Here is a 25,031-nt window from a genome sequence, read left to right on the forward strand (position 1 = left end):
TTCAAGATCCAGAGAAGAGGGTCCTGTACAGCCGTGTTTGAAAACATTTCCCAGAACTGAGCATGGTACTAGGAAAAGGGCTTTCAACAGCTCCCGGTATGAGAACAATTCATGGCTTGAATATTCTGTAAGCCAAGATTCAACTTATTGTTTTGCCTGTAGGCATTTTTCTCTGCCCAATACACCTGAATCTGCCTTCACATCACAGTCAGGGTTTTGTAACTGGAAAAAGGCATTGTTTAAAGATTCTGGGTTTAAGCTCCATTCGAATGCAGAGCATCATATCAATGCTATGTATGCTTGGAATCAGCATAAAAGGGCTATTGACAGCAACTCCTGAATGAGGACCGGAAAAAGAAAGTGGTGAAAAACTGTACTTACATTAAAACAATTGCAGATGTGCTCCTATTAACTGACACTCAAAATATAGCGCAGAGGTCATCGAGAGTCTGATGACTCTCACAACAAGGGTCATTTTTTGACAATCTTAGAAAAAAATAGCAAAGCATAACCCTCTTATAGAGAAAAGGATGAATGCATGTGGCAATGCTAAGTACACAAGCCACCAAATCCAGAACAAAGTTCTTGAGGGCTCAGCTGAGATGGTGCAAAGTGAAATAATAAGAGAAGTAAAAGAACACATACAGTGCCTTGCGAAAGTATTCGGCCCCCTTGATCTTTGCGAACTTTTGCCACATTTCAGGCTTCAAACAAAGATATAAAACTGTATTTTTTTGTGAAGAATCAACAACAAGTGGGACACAATCATGAAGTGGAACGACATTTATTGGATATTTCAAACTTTAACAAATCAAAAACTGAAAAATTGGGCGTGCAAAATTATTCAGCCCCCTTAAGTTAATACTTTGTAGCGCCACCTTTTGCTGCGATTACAGCTGTAAGTCGCTTGGGGTATGTCTCTATCAGTTTTGCACATCGAGAGACTGAAATTTTTTCCCATTCCTCCTTGCAAAACAGCTCGAGCTCAGTGAGGTTGGATGGAGAGCATTTGTGAACAGCAGTTTTCAGTTCTTTCCACAGATTCTCGATTGGATTCAGGTCTGGACTTTGACTTGGCCATTCTAACACCTAGATATGTTTATTTTTGAACCATTCCATTGTAGATTTTGCTTTATGTTTTGGATCATTGTCTTGTTGGAAGACAAATCTCCATCCCAGTCTCAGGTCTTTTGCAGACTCCATCAGGTTTTCTTCCAGAATGGTCCTGTATTTGGCTCCATCCATCTTCCCATCAATTTTAACCATCTTCCCTGTCCCTGCTGAAGAAAAGCAGGCCCAAACCATGATGCTGCCACCACCATGTTTGACAGTGGGGATGGTGTGTTGTGGTTGATGAGCTGTGTTGCTTTTACGCCAAACATAACGTTTTGCATTGTTGCCAAAAAGTTCAATTTTGGTTTCATCTGACCAGAGCACCTTCTTCCACATGTTTGGTGTGTCTCCCAGGTGGCTTGTGGCAAACTTTAAACGACACTTTTTATGGATATCTTTAAGAAATGGCTTTCTTCTTGCCACTCTTCCATAAAGGCCAGATTTGTTCAATATACGACTGATTGTTGTCCTATGGACAGAGTCTCCCACCTCAGCTGTAGATCTCTGCAGTTCATCCAGAGTGATCATGGGCCTCTTGGCTGCATCTCTGATCAGTCTTCTCCTTGTATGAGCTGAAAGTTTAGAGGGACGGCCAGGTCTTGGTAGATTTGCAGTGGTCTGATACTCCTTCCATTTCAATATTATCGCTTGCACAGTGCTCCTTGGGATGTTTAAAGCTTGGGAAATCTTTTTGTATCCAAATCCGGCTTTAAACTTCTTCACAACAGTATCTCGGACCTGCCTGGTGTGTTCCTTGTTCTTCATGATGCTCTCTGCGCTTTTAACGGACCTCTGAGACTATCACAGTGCAGGTGCATTTATACGGAGACTTGATTACACACATGTGGATTGTATTTATCATCATTAGTCATTTAGGTCAACATTGGATCATTCAGAGATCCTCACTGAACTTCTGGAGAGAGTTTGCTGCACTGAAAGTAAAGGGGCTGAATAATTTTGCACGCCCAATTTTTCAGTTTTTGATTTGTTAAAAAAGTTTGAAATATCCAATAAATGTCGTTCCACTTCATGATTGTGTCCCACTTGCTGTTGATTCTTCATAAAAAAATACAGTTTTATATCTTTATGTTTGAAGCCTGAAATGTAGCAAAAGGTCGCAAAGTTCAAGGGGGCCGAATACTTTCGCAAGGCACTGTATACACACACACACACACACACACAAAGTGTGTACTGTACATACATAGTATGTATGGCTCTGTTGTGTTGAGTTTCTCCATGTATGAAGTCATGAAGAAATGTGTCATGCAAAATTACATTTCAATACAGAAAAAAGTACACAGAATTCCAAAAATCATTCAATTGAATTTTGTACAATTTCATAAATAACACAATTTCAGTCATGATAAAAACATACAACAATCTAAATAGGCAAACTCCATATTTAGTGACATAAATCCATAGGCTGTGCAGGGATTATTTTCCAAAAGGCACAGTTTTACTTGGTGGACTCCAAGGGGGCGGTGGATCGTCTTGTAGAATAGCTTGTATCTGTCTCTCCTTCCTCTGTCTTGTCTGTTGGCGTTCTTTCCTTCTCTGTAGGAGAATTGCAGACAACATAGTAGCTCAATTGGCAGAACATTTAATTGTCAACATGGCGGGTTGGGTTCAATTCAAATTGAAGTCAGTAAATTCAGAAAGTGCCTTAAATTTGTCAATGTAAAGTGTAAAAAAATAAAAACTGCTACTTCAAACTGTCATTAAGGCAAAGGGTGGCTACTTTGAAGATAAACAACTCCAAATATATTGTATAACACTTTTTTGGTTACTACATGATTCCATGTGTTATTTCATAGTTTTGATGTCTTCACTATTGATTAAAAAAAACTAACATATATAAAAATTTAAAATAAATCAGAAATAAGGCTGTAACGTAACAAAATGTGGAACACCCGCAATAACATCTGCTAAATATGTGAATGTGACCAATACAATTTGATCAGATTTTTTTCTGTATAACAAAAAAGTTGACGACAAAGTTGCCTCTTTTACAAGGGGATCCAATAGGATGTTGGTTTTCAATGTTGGTTTTCCCCAATTTGTGGGCGTGGTCGAGGGGAATTCCTTATTATTACGTGAATTGAATACCGACTGGGACTATAAAGCCGCTTAAATGTGGTCTGTGTGTATACACTACCGTTCAAAAGTCACTTAGAAATTTCCTTGTTTTTTTAAAGAAAAGCAACATTTTTGACCATTAAAATAACATCAAATTGATCAGAAATACAGTGTAGAAATTGTTAATGTTGTAAATGACTATTGTAGCTGGAAACAGATTTTGTTAATGCAAGATCTACATAGGCGTACAGAGGCCCATCATCAACAACCATCACTCCTGTGTTCCAATGGCACGTTGTGTTAGCTAATCTAAGTGTATAATTTTAAGAGTCTAATTGATCATTAGAAAACCCTTTTGCAAGTATGTTAGAACAGCTGAAAACCTTTGTCCTGATTAAAGAAGTAAAACTGACCTTCTTGAGATTGGTTGAGTATCTGGAGCATCAGCATTTGTGGGCTCAATTACAGGCTCAAAATGGCCAGAAACAAAGACCTTTCTTCTGAAACTTGTCAGTCTATTCTTGTTCTGAGAAATGAAGGCTATTCCATGCGAGAAATTGCCAAGAAACTTAAGATCTCGTATAGTGCTGTGTACTACTCCCTTCACAGAACAGCGCATATTGGCTCTAACCAGAATAGAATGAGGAGTGGGAGGCCCCGGTGCACAACTGAGCAAGAGGAAAATTACATTAGAGTGTCTAGTTTGAGAAGCAGAAGCTTCACTAGTCCTCAAATGGAAGCTTCATTAAATAGTACCCGCAAAACATCAGTCTCAACGTCAACAGTGAAGAGGCGACTCCGGGATGCTGGCCTTTTAGGCAGAGTTGAAAAAGCCATATCACAGACTGGCCAATAAAAAGAAAAGATTAAGATGGGCAAACAGACACTGGACAGAGGAACTGCCTAGAAGGCCAGCATCCCGGAGTCACCTCTTCACAGTTGACGTTGTGTTTTGCGGGTACTCCTTAATGAAGCTGCCAGTTGAGGACTTGTGAGGCGTCTGTTTCTCAAACTAGACACTCTAATGTACTTGTCCTCTTGCTCAGTTGAGTGGGAGGCCCCGGTGCACCACTTTCTATTCTGGTAAGAGCCAGTTTGCTCTGTTCTGTGAAGGGAGTAGTACACAGTGTTGTACATCTTCAGTTTCTTGGCAATTTTGTGCATGGAATAGCCTCAATTTCTCAGAACAAAAATAGACTGACGAGTTTCAGAAGGTCTTTGTTTCTGGCCATTTTGAGCCTGTAATCGAACCCAAATGCTGATGCTCCAGATACTCAACCAGTCTAAAGGCCAGTTTTATTGCTTCTTTAATCAGGACAACCATTTCAGCTGTGCTAACATAATGGCAAAAGGGTTTTCTAATGATCAATTAGCCTTTTAAAATTATAAACTTGGATTAGCTAACACAACGTGCCATTGGAATACAGTAGTGATGGTTGCTGATAATGTAGATATTCCATTTTATTTTTAAATTATTATTATTATCTTTATCTGCCATTTTCTGCTACAATAGTCATTTACAACATTAACAATGTCTACACTGTATTTCTGATCAATTTGATGTTATTTTAATGGACAAAAAAATGGTAGTGTACATACCAGCCATTTTTCATACATCTCCAAGGCCATCCTATCCTTCTCTTCTTTTTCGTATCTCTCCTCTTCCTCTTTGATCTTCTCTTTCCGACGCTCCGTTTTCACTTTTTCATGGACAACATCCTTCTTCCTTTCATTCCTATGTAATTTCCAGGGGAAGAAAAAAGGCAATTGTATAGTTTGATTCATTCATATCCTGTATCTATGCCAATACTGTAACGCCCTCTAGTGTAACTGACCAATACATTTCTATCTGTGATTTTAAAGAGCTTTCATCCAAGCTTGTTACTTTAGAAAAGATCAACATCAAACTGATGTTTGAAAAATAATATGCCACTTAGCAGGCAAATTTACCCAAGGTGACTTAGTCTACAGTAGTCAGCATACATTTTAATATGTTTGTGATCCCTGCAGGAATTGAACCCATGACCTTGACATTGCTAGTGCCACACCTTAACCAAATTGGGCCACCAAGGACCACCTTTTGATGCTCTCACCAATTAGAAATGGCAGATATGGAATCTCTCTTTCTCTCCTCTTCCTTCTCTTCTTTCTTCTGTTTTAGTTTATTTTCAGCCTCCTTCTGTTTCGTGTATTTCTCTTTGAGAAGTTCATCATGTCCCTGCTTCCACTTTTCAAAAACCTGCAGGGACATACATTCATAAAGATATGAATAAATGCAGATAATGTTTGCATAAATGCAGATAATGCATTGAGATATATTCTGTGACGCTTAATAACTACTTAAAGGCCCAGCGCAATCAAAAATGCGTTTTGACTGTTTTATATATACACATTTCCACACTACCAGGTTGGAATAATACTGTGGAATTGAGAAAATTATGATAATGCCCTTTTAGTGTAAGAGCGGTTTGAAAAGACTGCCTGAAATGTCAGCCTGTTTTGGTGGGATGGAGTTTTGGCCTGACATCACCAGTCAGCAAATTAGTTATTACACCAATAAGAAAGAGTTCCAAACCTCTATGCCAATAACCCCTAGTTTTCAGCTTCCCCCTCCCCACTCAGACCCCTCCCAGAATGTTGCTCTTTGCTAAGAAGCTTTTTGACCTGGGTACTTAATTGTCACTCAGAAATGATTTTATATTGAGATAAAAAATGGCTGCATTGGACCTTGGACCACAAACTGGTGCGTTAGCCACCTACTAGCATACCCCGTTCAAAACACACTTCCATATTTTGTATTGCCCATGGGACACATACACAATCCATGTCTCAAATATCTCATGGCTTAAAAATCCTTCTTTAACCCGTCTCCTCCCCTTCATCTACACGGATTGAAGTGGATTTAACAAGTGACTACAAGAAGGGATCATAGCTTTCACAGGGATTTACCTGGTCAGTCTGTTATGGAAAGAGCAGGTGTTCTTAATGTTTTGTACACACAGTATATACCTTTTTAGCAGATTCCTTTTTCTCTTCTTGTTCATAAATTTCTCTTTGCTTCTTTTTGATCACATCTTGCTTTTCTTTGACTTTTGCTTTGATGACTTCGGTTTTCTTTTCTTTCCAAGCCTCATAAGAGGCCTTGGCATCGTCCATTTTAGCTTGCTCATCCTGTGGACAGAGGTAATAATGTGTTATTTGATGATTAGCTGTTTTCTTCTTGTATCATTTACTATTAATACATGAGGTGCTCTTAAGACCTACAGGACCTAAAACGGCTGCATTTGTAGTTTAAGTTATGTATAATGCATACCTTGGGCGGAAAGGTCATTCTTAAAATGAATTATCTGAATAATTTTTTACAAATCTATAAATTGATTATAGAAATATTATTCTGCAAATAAATTAAACTTTTAAGATGCAGTGCCAACATTTTCACCTTTACCTTTCTCCTCTTCTCTTCCTTTAATGTTTGTTCCTCTTTCCTTGTTTGCATTGTCTCTTGCAACTTCTCTCTTTTTTTTTTCAGCCATTCCTGTTATTTTCAGAAAATGGTTATATATATATATATATATACATACATACATACATACACACACAGTGATGAGGTAGGGTAGATACAGTGCATTCGGAAAGTATTCAAACACCTTTACTTTTTCAAAAAGTTGTTATGTTACAGCCTTATTCTAAAATGGATTTAATAAAGAATGTTCCTCATCAATCTATAGACAATTACCCCATAAAGACAAAGCAAACTGTTTTATTTTTTTGCAAATGTATTGAAAATAAAACACATACCTTATTTACATAAGTATTCAGATCCTTTGCTATGAGACTCGAAATTGAACTCAGGTGCATCTAGTATCCATTGATCATCCTTGAGTTGGATGTTCTTACAACTTGGAGTCACCGGTGGTAAATTGAATTGATTGAACATGATTTGGAAAGGCACACACCTGTCTATAGAAGATACCACAGTTGACAATGCAAGTCAGAGCAAAAACCAAGCCATGAGGTCGAAGGAATTGTCTGTAGAGCTCCGAGACAGGATTGTGTCAAGGCACAGATCTGGGGAAGGGTACCAAAAAATGTCTGCAGCATTGAAGGTCCCCAAAAACACAGTGGCCTCCATCATTCTTAAATGGAAGAAGTTTGGAACCACCAAGACAATTCCTAGAGCTGGCTGCCTGGCCAAACTGACCAATCACGGGAGAAGGCCTTTGTCAGGGAGGTGACCAAGAACCCGATGGTCACTGACAGAGCTTCAGAGTTCCTCTGTGAAGATGGTTGTCCTCCTGGAAGGTTCTCCCATCTCTGCAGAGAGTTGCCAGACAGAAGCCACTTTGCTTGGAGTTTTCCAAAAGGCACCTAAATGACTCTCAGACCATGAGAAACAAGATTCTCTGGTCTGATGAAACCTAGATTGAACTATTTGGCCTGAATGCCAAGCGCCACGTCTGGAAGAAACCTGGCACCATCCCTACAGTGAAGCATGCTGGTGGCAGCATCACGCTGTGGGGATGTTTTTCAGCAGCAGGGACTGAGAGACTAGTCAGGGTGAAGGGAAAGACGAACAGAGCAAAGTATTGAGAGGTACTTGATGAAAACCTGCTCCAAAGCACTCAGGACCTCAGACTGGGGCAAAGGTTCACCTTCCAACAGGAAAACACAGGAGTGGCTTCAGGACAAGTCTCCCAAGGACCTCTCTGGACAGACGTGACAATAGCTGTGCAACCTGACAGAGCTTGAGAGGATCTGCAGAGAAGAATGGGAGAAACTCCCCAAATACAGGTGTGCCAAGCTTGTAGCGTCACACCCAATAAGACTCCAGGCTGTAATCACTGCCAAAGGTGCTTCAACAAAGTACTGAGTAAAAGGTCTGAAAACTTATGTAAATGTGATATTTCCGTTCAATTTTTTTTAAATACATCTGCAAAAATGTATTAAAACATTTTTTCTGCTTTGTTATTATGGGGTAGTGTGTGTAGAATGATGAGGGGGAAAAACGATTTAATCAATTTTAGAATAAAGTTGTAACGTAACAAAATGTGGAAAAAGTCAAGGGGTCTGAATACTTTCCAAATGCACTGTATCGTAAATTAATAATCATAACGGAGACACAAAAGATACCATTTCATCTTTCTCATATATTCTGCATAGGGCCCAAAGGTTTTCTGCTCAGGTCACACGGTCAGGGAAAACTCCTGCCCCTTATCACAATCATGCATATATACAAAGTCATCCAATCAAAGTCATCCAATCAAATCCTGCCCATACCTGGTATATGGCCGCCCTGAGAGAATCTGCAGATCCGGGCTCTGCTTCCTTCATCTGCACTTTACGATCCAGAACTTTCAGCGACCCCAAGTATTTGGACTCTGCTGTGTACGAACACACACTCTGCGACTTTCGGGAGCTTTTTGTCAGAGAACTTGAGGGCCTAAGGAAATAAAAACAAAATAGAAATGACCAAGGTTTACCAGAAATGAAAATGATCCCCATGCATTTCTTGTTATTACATCCAATTTTGAATTATTAAAGTGGCTTGAGATTTGAGTCAGTATGTTGACAGCAGCCACTAAATGTTAGTGGTGGCTGTTTAACAGTCTGATGGCCTTGAGATAGAAGCTGTTTTTCAGTCTCTCGGTCCCAGCTTTCATGCACCTGTACTGACCTCGCCTTCTGGATGATAGCGAGGTGAACAGGCAGTGGCTCGGGTGGTTGTTGTCCTTGATGATCTTTTTGGCCTTCCTGTGACATCGGGTGGTGTAGGTCGTCCTGGAGGGCAGGTAGTTTGCCCCCGGTGATGCGTTGTGCAGACCTCACTACCCTCTGGAGAGCCTTGCAGATGTGGGCGGAGCAGTTGCCCTACCAGGCGGTGATACAGCCTGACAGGATGCTCTCAATTGTGCATCTGTAAAAGTTTGTGAGTGTTTTGGTAACATGCAAAATTTATTCAGCCTCTTGAGGTTGAAGAGGCACTGTTGCGCCTTCTTCACCTAGCTGTCTGTGTCGTTGGACCATTTCAGTTTGTCCGTGATGTGTACGCCGAGGAACTTAAAAAAAAAACTTTCCACCTTCTCTACTACTGTCCTGTCGATATGGATAGGGGGGTGCTCCCTCTGCTGTTTCCTGAAGTCCAGGATCATCTCCTTTGTTTTGTTGACGTTGCGTGTGAGGTTATTTTCCTGACACCACACTCCGAGGGCCCTCACCTCCTCCCTGAAGGCTGTCTCGTCGTTGTTGATAATCAAGCCTACCACTGTAGTGTCGTCTGCAAACTTGATGATTGAGTTGGAGTCGTGCATGGCCACGCAGTCATGGGTGAACAGGGAGTACAGGAGAGGGCGGAGAATGCACATTTGTGGGGCCCCAGTGTTGAGGATCAGCGGGGTGGAGATGTTGTTTCCTATCCTCACCACCTGGGGGCGGCCTGTCAGAATGTCCAGGACCCAGTTGCACAGGGCGGGGTCAAGACCTAGGGTCTCGAGCTTAATGACGAGTTTGGAGGGTATTATGGTGTTAAATGCTGAGCTGTAGTCGATGAACAGCATTCTTACATAGGTATTCCTCTTGTCGAGATGGGTTAGGGCAGTGTGCAGTGTGATTGCGTCGTCTGTGGACCTATTGGGGCGGTAAGCAAATTGGAGTGGGTCTAGGGTGTCAGGTAGGGTGGAGGTGACCCTGCCACATACCTCTCGTATCTGAGCCTTTGAATTGAGACTCTACTTTGTCTCTATACTGACGCTTAGCTTGTTTGATTGCCTTGCGGAGGGAATAGCTACACTGTTTGTATTCATTCGGTCATGTTTCCGGTCGCCTTGCCCTGATTAAAAGCAGTAGTTACGTTTCAAACAATGTCATAGTATTTGAAAATAGAATGGAATATCATGTTGCAGTACTGTGTAGTAGTTATTAACCTACCAATAATGGAAGTTTTTTTGCATTAAGCATACTACTATCCTATAGTTTGCGAAGTATAATATAGTTTGAGGCAATGGCTGCAAGATTTAGATAAATGTAGAGAGAAATATGGTGTTTACCTGGTGTCGATAGAGTTCTCAGTCACATGGCTGAGTCTGCTTATATGATCTGGGTGATCCTCTGAATCGTCCTGAGAAGAAGCATGAATCACCTACATGAAAACTCCTGGACCTTATCACAATCACTTATCACAATCACTCTCAATAAGTTTTCTAATAACTCAATTTTCTGTAAATCCCACTCGCTAAAACAGTGTGGTGATGAGTTTTAGGAAAGAGAAAGTTATAGCTCAGTTTAGTGTTAGGTTAAAATGTCCCTCAATGCAGTCTATGATTTTTACTGGATGGAGCTTTAATGAAACCTGCAACTGTGGTTGGATGTAATTTTATACTGGTGAGTATTGTTAATTTTCCAAAATTATTACAAAGTGGGGTGAAGCTAATACTTTAGGTATATGATAGGCAATACAAAAATATCAGATTTAGTCAAATCAGATGGCATCATCAATAACAAAGCAAATTAAAACAGTAGATTATAGAGGTCGGACGATTAATTAGGGCCGATTTCAAGTTCATATAACAATCGGTAATCTGTATTTTTGGACACCGATTTGCCTATTATAAAAAAGAAAATACCCTTATTTAACTAGGCTAGTCAGTTAAGAACACATTCTTATTTTCAATGACGGCCTAGGAACGGTGAGTTAACTTCCTTGTTCAGGGGCAGAACGACAAATTTTTACCTTGTCAGCTCGGATATTCGTTTTTGCAACCTTCCGGTTACTAGTCCAACGCTCTAACCACCTGCCTTACATTGCACTCCATGAGGAGCCTGTGTGGCAGGCTGACTACCTGTTACGCGAGTGCAGCAAGAAGCCAAGGTAAGTTGCGAGCTAGCATTAAACTTATCTTATAAAAAACAATCAATCTTAACATAATCACTAGATAACTACACATGGTTGATGATATTACTAGTATATCTAGCATGTCCTGCATTGTATATAATCGATGCGGTGCATGTTAATTTCGCATTGAATCACAGCCTACTTCGACAAACGGGTGATGATTTAACAAGCGCGTTTGCGAAAAAAAGCACTGTCGTTGCACCAATGTACCTAACCATTAACATCAATGCTTTCATTTAAAATCAATACACAAGTATATATTTTTTAAACCTGCATATTTAGTTACTATTGCCTGCTAACATGAATTTCTTATAACTAGGGGAAATGTCACTTCTCTTGCGTTCCGTGCAAGCAGTCAGGGTATATGCAGCAGTTTGGGCTGCCTGGTTCATTACGAACTGTGTGAAGTCCATTTATTCCTAACAAAGGCCGTAACTAATTTGCCAGAATTGTATATAATTAATGACATAACATTGAAGGTTGTACAATGTAACAGCAATATTTAGACTTAGGGATGCCATCCGTTAGATAAAATACGGAACAGTTCCGTATTTCACTGAAAGAATAAACGTTTTATTTTCGAAATGTTAGTTTCCGGATTTGACCATATTAATGACCCAAGGCTCGTATTTGTGTGTTAGTGTGTTAGAATTATATTTGATAGAGCAGTCTGACTGAGCAGCAGCAAGCTCGTAAACATTCAATCAAACAGCACTTGTGCGTTTGCCAGCAGCTCTTCGCAATGCTTCAAGCATTGCGCTGTTTATGACTTCAAGCCTATCAACTCCCGAGATTAGGCTGGTGTAACCGATGTGAAATGGCTAGCTAGTTATCGGGGTGCGCGCTAATAGCATTTCAAACGCCATTCGCTCAGACTTGGAGTAGTTGTTCCCCTTGCTCTGCAAGGGCCGCAGCTTTTGTGGAGCGATGGGTAACGATTCTTCAAGGGTGGCTGTTGTCGATGTGTTCCTGGTTCGAGCCCAGGTAGGGGCGAGGAAAGGGACGGAAGCTATACAGTTACACTGGCAATACTAAAGTGCCTATAAGAACATCCAATAGTCAAAAGTATATGAAATACAAATGGTATAGAGAAATAGTCCTATAATAACCTCAACCTAAAACTTCTTACCTGGGAATATTGAAGACTCATGAAAGCTGGTGGTTCCTTTTAACATATGTTCTCATGTTCTGACCAAGGAACTTAAACGTTAGCTTTTTTACATTGCACATATTGCACTTTCACTTTCTTCGCCAACACTTTGTTTTTGCATTATTTAAACCAAATTGAACATGTTTCATTATTTATTTGAGGCTAAAATGATTTGATTGATGCATTTAGTTAAAATAAAAGAGGTCATTCAGTATAGTTGTAATTGTCATGATTACAAATAAATAAATACATTAAAAAAACATTTTAAAAAATCGATTAATCGGTATCTGCTTTTTTTGGTCAACCAACAATCGGCGTTGAAAAATCAGAATCGGTTGACCTCTAGTAGATTACTTACTTGATATTCTTCAAATGATGTGGAGTATTTTCCATCCTTTGCCTTGCTGTCTTCTGAAGTATGTCCATCTGTAAAAAGAAATTTTGTTTTTAGAATGTGTTGGATGTTGTCCATGTTGTCCTTCTTGAAACAACTTAAGACAATTAAACCCACTATAGCAATGTTTTTGCAGTGTATTTGCTTATAACCTTCTGCCTGGGCACACACATTACCTATCAAGTCCAAATTCATATTTTCAAACAATTTTTGAATACTGCAGCTCACAAATGCATAGCGTGCATCAGGTAAACACAAGTCATATACAGTAGAAAACCTGACAGATTGACCAGGTGAATCCAGGTCAAAGCTATGATCCCTTATTGATATCACTTGTTAAATCCACTTCAAATCATTGTAGATGAAGGGGAGGAGGCAGGTTAAAGAAGGATTTTTAAGCCTTGAGACAATTGAGAAATGGATTGTGTACAGTGGGGCAAAAAAGTATTTAGTCAGCCACCAATTGTGCAAGTTCTCCCACTTAAAAAGATGAGAGGCCTGTAATTTTCATCATAGGTTCACTTCAACTATGACAGACAAAATTAGAAAAAAAATGTACCTATGATGTGTACCTATGATGAAAATTACAGGCCTCATCTTTTTAAGTGGGAGAACTTGAACAATTGGTGGCTGACTAAATACCTTTTTGCCCCACTGTATGTGTGCCATTCAGAGGGTGAATGGGCAAGAAAAAGAAGTGCCTTTGAATGGGGTATGGTACTAGGTACCATGCACACCGGTTCAAGTGTCTTATGAACTGCAATGTTGCTGGATATTTAACACTCAACAGTATCATGTGTGTATCAAAAATGGTCCACCACCCAAAGGAAATCCAGCCAACTTGACACAACTGTGGGAAATATTGGGAGTCAACATGGGCCAGCATTCCTGTGGAAAGCTTTCAACACCTTGTAGTGTCCATGCCCTGACAAATGTAGGCTGTTCTGAGGCCAAAAGGGGTTGCCATTCAATATTAGGAAAGTGTTTCTAATGTTTTGTACACTCAATGCAAATAGAGTTAGGCCAATGTGGCTGAACGTGTCGAGTGCCACTTTTTCCTCCATAGCCCTTGCTAAGTGATAATCAGCTGTTCATTTCTAATAGTTTTCAAAACCTATGAAGATGTCCAGTAAAAGCAGATATGCTTTCACTGTTGACACTACAACACATGAATGCTAATCAATAATATATATATTTTTTTTAAGTTTTAAATTCGCTGCTCTGTTTTTCTTGTTTACAGCGGGTCATTTCAAAGAGAACTGTCAGAGGTGCTCTTGTATTGCATCATCAACATTACAAGAATACATTTCTCAAGGTTATATGGGCGCTAGCATGGTGGCCATTCTAAAACCTGGCTTAACTCTCTCTCTATATGTCTCTGAGGTAAACACTAAGGGGAAGTTTCCAACCAGACCCAGAATAAATCTATGCCTGGACTAAAAAGCATGCTTATGAAAGAATCTCCCTTGAGCGTACTTTTTAGTACAATAGACGAGGTTTGGGCCTGGGAAACCAACCTGAACTTGCTTTTCGGTCTAGGACTAGGTTTAATCTGTGTCTAGGAAACCGCTCCAAATGTTTATTTCTGCTTAAATTACAGATACTAACAATACTTGCAGCTGGATGTAGGCATATCAGTTGTTTTACTTTGCACACAAATGCTGTTTAGCGAGCAGAAAATGTCACCTATGCTTCTTACCTCTACTCCAGGTGCCATCAGTAGATTTGTACAGCGAGTTTGACTGCCGACCTACGGTTGAAGAGGACGATTTGCGGAGTTTAGATGAGATGGAGTGGTCTCCTACGGGGCCCTGTAGTGAAATACAAAAATACAATATGACTTTATTGTCCAATGTGAGTCCGAAATGTGCATTTTTGTCATATGGTCATCATCCAAAGGTTGTGATAAGGGCCAGCTAATCGATGGTGCCGTTGTTTTTGACTACCATTACAACATTGACTGCATTATCTAACTGATCTATTTGCCGCAGTTTATTATGACTTCCCCTACACTTCAACTATGACAGACAAAATGAGAAGAAAAAAAATCCAGAAAATCACTGTAGGATTTTTTATGAATTTATTTGCAAATTAAGGTGGAAAATAAGTATGAACTTATTTTGAACTTATGTTTGAACTTATTATCAGTATAAAAGACACCTGTCCACAACCTCAAACAGTCACACTCCAAACTCCACTATGGCCAAGACCAAAGAGCTGTCATAGGACACCAGAAACAAAATTGTAGACCTGCACCAGGCTCGGAAGACTGAATCTGCAATAGGTAAGCAGCTTGGTTTGAAAAAATTTACTGTGGGAGCAATTATTAGGAAATGGAAAACATACAAGACCATTGATAATCTCCCTCGATCTGGGGCTCCACGCAAGATCTCACCCGTGGGGTCAAAATGATCACAAGAACGGTGAGCAAAAATCCCAGAACCACACGAGGGGACCTAGTGAATGACCTGCAGAGAGCTGGGACCAAAGTAACAAAGCCTACTATCAGTGGCTGACTAAATACTTTTTTGCCCCACTGTACCTGTATATCTCTTTACAATTCTATGGTGTCTTAGCCTGGCCCCCAGATCTGCTGTCTTGCCAACTCCTACTGTATGGTCATAGTCAAGCTAAGCAACAATGTCCATCTGACAAAAACAATAGGAGTTGGCAAGATGGCACAAACAAACCTGGCACCAAGTTACCCGTTTCTGGTCCAGGTCAAAGTATCAATAAGACAACATCACGTTACTCACTTGTCGACTATGACTCCTGGCGGATGTTTTGCTAGAAGATGAAGTAGTGGGGGTGCTGGCCATTTCACCCTGGTCAATAGAGGAAAGAGAGATGGACACAGAGGAGGTGGGGGGTCTGCTAGGAGGAGTTTCCTTGTCCACAGAGACAGGCTCCGCCTCGGTTTGACTGCTCACCCTCAGGGTCCTCTGCCTGGGTTTGGGTCTGGGTGGCTCATTCTCGACAACACTGTCTGAATGGGAAAGGGATTAGACAATAATACCTAATAATTCCTAAGACTATAGCTACAAACAGATATGATAACTGACAAAAATAAGATAACAATGAACCAATGTCGCCCACAAATTGTGTCATGACCATATCAAATACATCATACATAACATTGTGCATATTAATGACAGGAACAAGCTATGAATTGAAGGAGATTTGAAGAAACCTGTCAAGGATGCACATCTGATGAGTGGCAGTGGAGTAGCTAGCTTTCCTTTTCCTCCAGTCCCCGATTCTTTGCTCTCCACACTATTTTCAGACGGCAAGGGCAATGGGGTTTCCAACAGACCACCATTAGATGGCAGGGGCAAGGAAGAATCCCAATGGCTGTTGTTCTCCGAAGTTGATTGTAATGGGGATTCTGTTTGACTTGGTTGCGAGGGTAGGGAAAGAGGAGATTTCAATTGACTGTTCTGTGATGCTGAGGTTTCTGTGTAGTCTTGATGAGGGTTTTTAAAGTGCAGTGAGGAGTCCGAATCCTTCTGGTCGCTGCTACATCCAATAAAGCCGTCTGTTTGTTCATTTTTATGTGGGTCAGGTGTCGCCAAATCTTGTAAGGGGGAAGTGGCCTTTCGCGTCTTCATGAACGACACTCTCGTCGGCCTTTTGCTTTCCTCCTCATCGTCCGACAGGTTGAAGTCGTTGATCTTGGCTTTCTTCTTTCCAGCCTTGAAGGTATCGATTCTCTTTTTTCTTGAATTGAGAAGTTCTTTCAACACATCTAGGAAAATATTACAAACACATCTGTCAGTAATTTGGTGGTCAACTTATAACAGTGTTGCCTAATGTAAAATGTAGCTTGCCAATATGAACTGATATTGTGTAATAGGGGCGATTTAAGATCACTGAAGTTCAGATTTCGAGTGATCGATGTGCCACTCATTAGTATGTCTAATGTCTTACCATCTTCATCAAAGTCATCCGAATAGGAGTATTGGTCAGTCTTCTTTTTACTTGCTCTAGCAGAAACAGCTGCCTCCAGCTCATCCTAAGAAGGAAGGGGGGGGGGGGTGCAACTCAATATTAGGAAGGTGTCCTTAATGTTTTGGACACTCAGTGAATCTCAGTAGACCATTTTAAAACCCTTTTGTTCATAGGTTACTTCTGTCTAATGGCCCGGATAAAAAAGACGCACCTATGCGATACTGCTAAATCAGCCTTGATTAAGAGGGTAGGCTATGCTTGGTTTGGGGAGAAACCAAATGGGGGAGGAAACCAATTGTTTTGTTATGTTTCTAAATACGAGATTCACCGGCACAAGAGGCACATCTCTCCTTCCATGGACACTGCGCGCCATGGATGGATAGGCTGCGCTTCTGCTCTCAAAATCCATGCCATTATCAACTGCGCTACGTTAAGACCTGCTTTTTGTGGGTCTTAACTTCTCATTAGCGCTGCTTGAAATTGTCCCTTTTGCGCTTCTTTGTAAGGACACCTCAAATATTACCACCCCTCCTACCTCAGCGCAAGCGTGCTGATGTAGACAGGTAAATTACCTTACTTGGCGTTGGGGCTGGACAATTACGAAATGGTAAAACCAACGTGCATTTGACACTTGCGTCTACTTCGCGCCAGCTGAAAATTGAGGCCTAGATATACAGCACACTACCTCTTTTGTATATATCTGATTTTGTCACCAACCATTTGAACTCTAACCTTTTTGGACTGGCCAACTAGAGTCGAGACTGAGCTGGCCCTTAAAGTGTGCCAAGACACTGATTTTGATTCCGAGAATTTTGGATGGGAGAGCACGCTTTTTAAATAGGAGTCATTTGTGATTGACAACGGATCATGACTGACCGACCCAAAAAAACGGTCCTTCTTTCAACTCGTCCAATAGTTGATGTGTTGTACTTTTGATGGACAAAGCCAGACAACAATGTACGTCATACAATTTTATCCATGTTAATGTGTCTCAGTGGGGCCGAAACCTAAACAGGAAGTTTAATGTCTCCAAGGTACACATCAAACACCTGGTGCACATAACAGTATCACGTTAATGCAAACATTCTGACAGATTACAGATCATTTAGCCTTTGTCATGACTCTTTTGGAGTCATTTCATGTTCAGTTTGATTAACCGAAGCTTTTTCTAAACCCAAATACTCCTCGCATTTGATACAGTTTTGGAAACATATGGAACTTAACTTTCAAATCAGCGATAAATTATATATATTTTAAACTACTACACACCTTTATAGGGTTATGGTTAGTGTTCCCTCATGGCCATATCTCCATGTTACAGCCTGTGTCTAGCATGCTCTGTAATGGAAGAAGGCCGTCAGAAACGTGTTGTACCACTCAATACTTTTATAAATATACATTTTGTGATGCTTACTGTGTACCTGTGCTTATCCTGATTGTTTCAGAGCTGTCAGAATTCTTAATTTGTGTAAAATGCAACAAAATGCACCCAAAGAAAAGCTTGAAGTTACACAGGACAAACATAGGTACAAGGTAAGCATTAAATAATGGACATTTTTATAAGTATCGACTGATAGCGGTACACTCCGGAGACTCATTGCAACTCCATTGAGATTTGGGCCTATAATAGTTGTGTTTAATAAGCTAGGCCTATACCTAGACCAATACCTTCAAGCCACAGATGAAAGGTAGGCTCTCTGTTCGAGCCTATGACTTAACCTCATGAAAAAAATACTACAGTTTACCATAGAATACTACAGTACTTACTACAGAATTCTGTAGTAAAGTGTAGTATACTGTAGAATACTAAAGTAAATACTACAGTATTATCCATTCAAAAATCACTGTAGTTAAACTACAGTAATGTCCGCAAAAACACTACACTTGTATTATAAATACTATGGTATCCAATTTGTATAAAGACCTAACCTGCCCATTCCCCTCCCGCATATCCCAATTTGTGCCACCCATAAGTGAGAAGCCTACATATATACATGCCAAGTGTAGACCATATATTGTGTTCCCTACAGGTTATAAAAAAAGAGCAGAAGCTCTTAACTATCTGTTTAGATCCCAGTCCTACCTACCTACAGGTTATGGAAAATTTGCTCTTTCAGTATTTCTCCAGTAGGTTCTTACAATTTTAAAAAACAATACACACAAACAACATCATACATCACCCCTGCCCAGACCCACGAGCACAGTCCCCATCTCCAGAGCACACATTACTTTCCGCCACGTGGCCTGAAACTGCACCATTTTGTTTCTCTCCATAGCCCAAGTACTTTCAATATTTAAATAATAATTCATTTGATTTTTCCCATTGTGTTAATGATGGCAGATTGATTTCCATGTTTTGAGTATACGTTTTTTTTCCAGATGAGTTATGAGAAGAGAATCGTCCAACCCATCGGGTATCTCACTACACCCCCATATGGCATGTCTTGAAATATGCAGACAAACGGATGAAAAGTACATTTACATAGTGATATTTCTGACAGCCAACTTTCTAGCTCCGCCCACACAACTTCCAGAATTTATACCATTCCCAAAAAGCATGGATTATTAATTTACACTTAAGACGTGACTGCCATTGTGCTGTAGAATGTGAATTTCAAATTAAATTTGAATTGTCATATGTGCCGAATAAAACAGTTGCAGACCTTACAGTGAAATGCTTACTTACAAGCTCTTAACCAACAATGCAGTTAAGAAAAATACAAAAAAAGTAACAAAAGAAAAGTTACAAATAATTAAAGAGCAGCAGTAAAATAACAATAGCGAGGCTATATACAGGAGGTATCGATACAAAGTCAATATACAGGGGCATTGGTTAGTTGAGGTAATTGGGGTATATGTACATGTTAGTGACTATGCATAGATAATAACAGAGAATAGCAGCAGCGTAAAAAAAGAGGGGGCGGAGGGGCAATGCAAATAGTCTGGGTAGCCATTTGATTAGCTGTTCAGGAGTCTTAAGGCTTGGGGGTAGAAGCTCCGGTACCGATTGACGTGCGGTAGCAGAGAGAACAGTCTATGACTAGGGTGGCTGGAGTCTTTGACCATTTTTAGGGCCTTCCTCTGATAACGCCTGGTATGGAGGTCCTGCATGGCAGGAAGCTTGGCCCTAGTGATGTACTGGGCTGTACGCACGACCCTCTGTAGTGCCTTGCGGTCGAGGGCCGAGCAGTGGCAGTGATGCAACCCGTCAGGATGCTCTCAATGGTGCTGCTGTAGAATCTTTTCAGTCTCCTGAGGGGGAATAGGTTTTGTCGTGCCTTCTTCACAACTGTCTTGGTGTGCTTGGACCATGTTAGTTTGTCAGTGATGTGGACACCAAGGAACTTGAAGCTCTCAACCTGCTCCATTACAGCCCATCAATGAGAATGTGTGCGTGCTTGGTCCTCCTTTTCCTGTAGTCCACAACATTCTCCTTTGTCTTGAGGGAGAGGTTGATGTGCTGGCACCACACGGCCAGGTCTCTGACCTCCCTATAGGCTGTCTCGTCATTGTCGGTGATCAGGCGTACGACTATTGTGTCATCAACAAACATATTGATGGTGTTGGAGTCGTGCCTGACTGTGCAGTCATGAGTGAACAGGGAGTACAGGAGGGGACTGAGCACGCACCACTAAGGGGCCCCCATGTTGAGGATCAGCGTGGCGGATGTGTTGTTACCTACCCTTACCACCTGGGGGTGACCCGACAGGAAGTCCAGGATCCAGTGGCAGAGGGAGGTGTATAGTCCCAGGGTCCTTAGCTTAGTGGTGAGCTTTGAGGGCACTATGGTGTTGAACGCTGAGCTGTAGTCAATGAATAGCATTCTCACATAGGTGTTCCTTTTGTCCAGGTGGGAAAGGGCAGTGTTGAGTACAATAGAGATTGGATCTGTTGGGGCGGTATGCAAATTGGAGTGGGTCTGTGGTTTCTGGATTAATAGTGTTGACGTGAGCCATGACCAGCCTTTCAAAGCACTTCATTGCTACAGACATGAGTGCTACGGGTCGGTAGTAATTTAGACAGGTTACCTTAGTGTTCTTGAGCACAGGGACTATGCTACTCTGTTGAAACAGGTTGGTAAATACAATGTTAATCAGGGACAGGTTGAAAATATCAGTGAAGAAACTTGTCAGTTGGTTAGTGCATGCTCGGAGTACACATCTTGGCTAATCGGTGTGGCCTTCCGGCCTTTCGAATGTGTCTTGTTTTAAGGTCTTTACTCACATTGGCTACAGAGAGCGTGATCACACAGTTGTCCAGAACAGCTGGTGCTCTCATGCATGTTTCAGTGTTACTTGCCTCGAAGCGAGCATAGAAGCAATTTAGCTTGTCTGGTAGGTATGTGTTACTGGGTTTCTCGTGGCTGTGCTTCCCTTTGTAGTCTGTAATAGTTTGCAAGCCCTGCCACATCCAACAAGCAATGGAGCCGGTGTAGTATGGTTCAATCTTTGTCCTGTATTGACACTTTGCCTGTTTGATGGTTTGTCGGAAGGCATAGCGGGATTTCTTATCAGCTTCCAGGTTAGAGTCCCACTCCTTGAAAGCGGCAGCTCTACCCTTTAGCTCAGTGCGGATGTTGCCTGTAATCCATGGCTTCTGGTTGGGGTATGTACATAGTCACTGTGGGGACTACGTCACTGATGCACTTATTGATAAAGCAAGTGATTGATATGGTGTACTCCTTAATGCCATCGGAAGAATCCCGGAACATATTCCAGCCTGTGCAGCTCATTGAGTGCGGTCTTCATGCCAGCATCGGTCTATGGTGGTATGTAGACAGATACGAAAAATACAGATGAAAATTCTAGTTAGATAGAGTATCTCATGATAAGCTGTAGACCACACTATCTCAGGCGAGCAAAACCTTGAGACTTCCTTAGAGTTTGTGCACCAGCTGTTGTTGACAAATATGCATAGGCTGCCCCTTTTATTACCAGAGGCCGCTGTTTATCCTCCTGAAAAAGCTTAAAACCCGCCAGCTGTATGTTAATCATGTTGTCATTCAGCCACGATACTACAGTTATTAATGTCCCGTTGTTAGGATATACATGCTCGTAGTTCGTCTATTTTTATCGATTAATTGTAAGTTGGCTAATAGGACCGATGGTAAAGGTAGATTACCCTCTTGGCGACAGATCTTTACGAAGCACCCGGACCATTGTCCACGATATCTCTTCTTTTCCTCCTGCGAATGATGGAGATGAGGGCCTTGTTGGGTGTCTCGAGTAAATCCATCTCATCCAACTCATTAAAGAAATATTATTTGTCCAGTTCAAGGTGAGTAATCCTTGTTCTGATGTCCAGAAGCTATTTTTGTCATAAGAGACGGTAGCAGTAACATTATGTACATGCGAAAAAAAATAAAAAAATAATACAGGTTCACTAATGTGAGTGGGCCATTGCCAGAGGAGAGAGAGCGTGACATTTCAGCAGTAGGTATGAAATAATGACAGACAACAGACGAACTAGATAGCCAATTCAAAACATAACTTGTAGCAATTTCTTGCTAGTTAACTACAGCTAAAGTATTGGTGTCATTGTCGCCTTTCCACCAGTACTGAGATAGCCTAAATAATATAAACGCAACAATTTCAAAGATTTTTCAGAATTATAGTCAATTGAAATTGATTTTTTAGGCCCTAATCTATGGATTTCACATGACTGGGCAGGGGCACAGCCATGGGAGGGTGTAGGCCCACCCACTAGAGAGCCAAGACCAGCCAATCAGAATGGCTTATTCCCCACAAAAGGGCTTTATTTAAGACAGAAATACTTATCATCGGATGGGATCAGGCACAACAACATTCCAGTGTCAATAATGCTTACTTGCTCATTAGACTATAATAGTCATTCAAATTTGGTTAAAAGTCATGGGAAATGGGTATAAATCCTTAACAGTGAATAATCAGAAGTCTCTATTGCATAATGTCATTTGTGAATTTTGGTGAACATTTTCTAATGGATCGACATGGAAAAAGACAGCTTCTGGACTTCTTTCATCCCAAGTCAAGCACCGTCTCTTTTGTATAATAAATTTGCTTATACTGGATTAAGTGTTCATTTTCATTAACTGTAATTTCGTCATGTTCCAATTTTCTTGTGCCAACATCATTTCTTGGTTACAATAGTTTATATTTTTTTCAAGGAGACTGTCAGTTGGATATCTTCCCTATCATATAAAAATCATTTTCTGACTCAAATAAGATTCCCTTAAGATAGTTCTGATGTCCAAAAGACTTCAAATTTAAATTTTAAGATATGTAACTTTTAAATTGCATGTATTTGAAACTATCGACATTGGTCAGTCTATAATTACTTTTTAATTGTGTCATGGAAATACATGTATTTCCTGTTAACAACTCATTTAGGGTTTCTATGTCGGTAAATTCTGAAAAGCTATCCAAGGATTGTTCCTTAAAGGTTGTGTTTTTAGGAACTGATATTGTTTGTTTTTATTATGATGGTCTACCCCGACCAAACCCTAACGACGCTGGGCCAATTGTGTGCCGCCTTATGGGACTCCCAATCACGACCGGTTGTGATACAGCCTGGAATCGAACCAGGGTCTGTAGTGACGCATCTAGCACTGAGATGCAGTGCCTTAGACTGCTGCACCACTCAGGAGCCCGTATTCTGGTAGAATACGTTTCATTTTCTGCCATATTGTTATAGTGTTCTTATCTATGAAGTTGTTCATTGTTAAAAACTTAACAACTCCAGTAGGTTTCCTCATGGAGAATCACTTATGTCAAAGATAATATAACAAAAACACTCCAGTAAATACTACAATAGTATTTCTATCATGGTACACTAGTATGTTTTAATGTTGGTATAGGCCGTTAGGTATACAACGAGTACCTTAGTAATGCGTGCTGAGCAGACAGTAAAAAACAGGTGTTGAACAAGCAGTTTGTAGCTACCTGAAAATGTGTTCTCCTCGACGCCTTCGGGCTCTTGGTGTAAGCCAGTGTTGTGCTGAAGTCTTTATCTGCCATTCCTGGAAATCAAAAAGTTATTTTGAGATGCCAGCCATGTGAATAGCTTAGTTAGCTAGTCAAGCTAGTTTAATTCGCAAGCTACTGTAGCTATTTCTCTTAGACAAAACGCATTGCCATACAAATCAATGTGACCTTGGTTATCTCTGATTTTGAATAAGCTAACGTCAGCTAGCTCACCCAGCCCACTTTATCTTTCTAGGGAAAACGTGATTTAGCTAAAGCTGCAAAAAATATCCTGCTATCTCATGAAAAACAACTAGCTAGCTGTATGCTAACGTTAGCTATTTAATCTTTTTACCTCGGTTGATTTGATTTTGTTTGTCAAGAAGGTAGTTTGTTGCTAAAACAACATGTTTCACTGAATGAGGGGATTCTCTTAAACTGGACTGCGCGCCCGGGTTTTCGTAGTTTGCAGCGGGTAAAAAACGATAGCATTCGTTTTGGAACCAGACTGCCCTCACCCCCCCGTATCACGCGACGAACCGTAGGCCGGTTCAACGCTGGCCAGGGTATTTAACAGAACTCTGCAATTGTTGGGTCGTCACTAGTTACCACAAACACAAAGTCATACACAGTAACTAAGGAACTGTTTCTGGATCACTTCCGTGTCACGTTTGTCCTCAAGGTTGGGATTTCATAATAAAGGTTCCCTATACATAAGTGTAAAACACATTCATGCAACAATATTTTATATATATATATATTTTTAAAGGCAATTTAAAGGAAAACACGTACACTTAATGAAGCACTTTGATCTATTTTACTTCCCCAGAATCCGATAAACTTGTGGATGCCATTGCATGTCTCTGCGTCCAGTATAAAGGAAGTTAGAGGTAGTTTCGTGAGCCAACATTAACAGGCATTCGTCCAATGACTAGAAGTCTACAGGAACAGAAAGCATGCTATCTGTTCCCATCTACTTCCAATCATTGCGCTGGTTACTTAATAAATTCATTCATTAGTTAGTTAATTGCTAGTTAGCAATTGCTTTAAGGCTACTTAGCAACTTCTTAAAAATGGTATGCACGAGTTCATCCAGTTAAAAAAAATGTTTAAAAAAAAGTTTTAAAAAATGTTTTTTATCCCGAAGTATCGTAAGCACAATACATGGACTATACATAGAAAATGCATGATATTGAATAAATAAATAAAAATTCTAGAAGTATTGACAACAATAGCGAAGTCCCCTTATACCTAGTATTGCAGGTTTAATGTACAGTAGATTGTTATCGTTGTGATAGTCTCTTTGTGATCTTTTTGTGATGGTCTCTTATCACTTTCAAAAAGTACTTTCAGGGAAAACGTGTGGGACATCACTGATCCATACAAAATACTACATCATGTCAAGTGGTGGCCACTTTTCTGCCAATCAATCAATATAATTTTGGATAAACAGGAATGTGTTATTATTATTCCATTTGTGATACTCACAATATTGCAAGCGTACTGTCATTGTTACATGTA

The 25,031-nt window shown here is 40.5% G+C and overlaps 1 protein-coding gene across 1 annotated transcript; it reads right to left on the reverse strand.

Moving 5' to 3' along the window:
- Positions 1 to 1,749: 1,749 nt before the first annotated feature.
- map9 (microtubule-associated protein 9) lies at positions 1,750 to 24,141 on the reverse strand. The gene is made up of 14 exons (XM_064925987.1): positions 23,866 to 24,141; positions 23,490 to 23,566; positions 16,549 to 16,633; positions 15,812 to 16,366; positions 15,378 to 15,607; positions 14,321 to 14,432; positions 12,586 to 12,653; positions 10,233 to 10,303; positions 8,467 to 8,629; positions 6,635 to 6,724; positions 6,199 to 6,360; positions 5,283 to 5,428; positions 4,789 to 4,924; positions 1,750 to 2,667 (listed from the first exon to the last, which is right to left on the reverse strand). The coding sequence occupies exons 2-14, from the start codon at positions 23,562 to 23,564 to the stop codon at positions 2,548 to 2,550; spliced, it is 2,013 nt and encodes a 670-aa protein (XP_064782059.1). The 5' UTR covers positions 23,565 to 23,566; positions 23,866 to 24,141; the 3' UTR covers positions 1,750 to 2,547.
- Positions 24,142 to 25,031: the final 890 nt, after the last annotated feature.

Source organism: Oncorhynchus masou, chromosome 20, assembly GCF_036934945.1.
Source record: "Oncorhynchus masou masou isolate Uvic2021 chromosome 20, UVic_Omas_1.1, whole genome shotgun sequence".
In the NCBI taxonomy this organism is placed as follows: Eukaryota; Metazoa; Chordata; class Actinopteri; order Salmoniformes; family Salmonidae; genus Oncorhynchus; species Oncorhynchus masou.

Excerpts from the sequence above, each read along its gene's own strand:
- map9 (XM_064925987.1), bottom strand. The coding sequence starts at position 23,564 with ATGGCAGATAAAGACTTCAGCACAACACTGGCTTACACCAAGAGCCCG. Across the intron at positions 12,654-14,320 it reads TGATGGCACCTGGAGTAGAG|ATGGACATACTTCAGAAGAC; the intron begins GTAAGAAGCATA and ends TTCTTTTTACAG. Across the intron at positions 4,925-5,282 it reads ATATCTGCCATTTCTAATTG|GAATGAAAGGAAGAAGGATG; the intron begins GTGAGAGCATCA and ends GAAATTACATAG.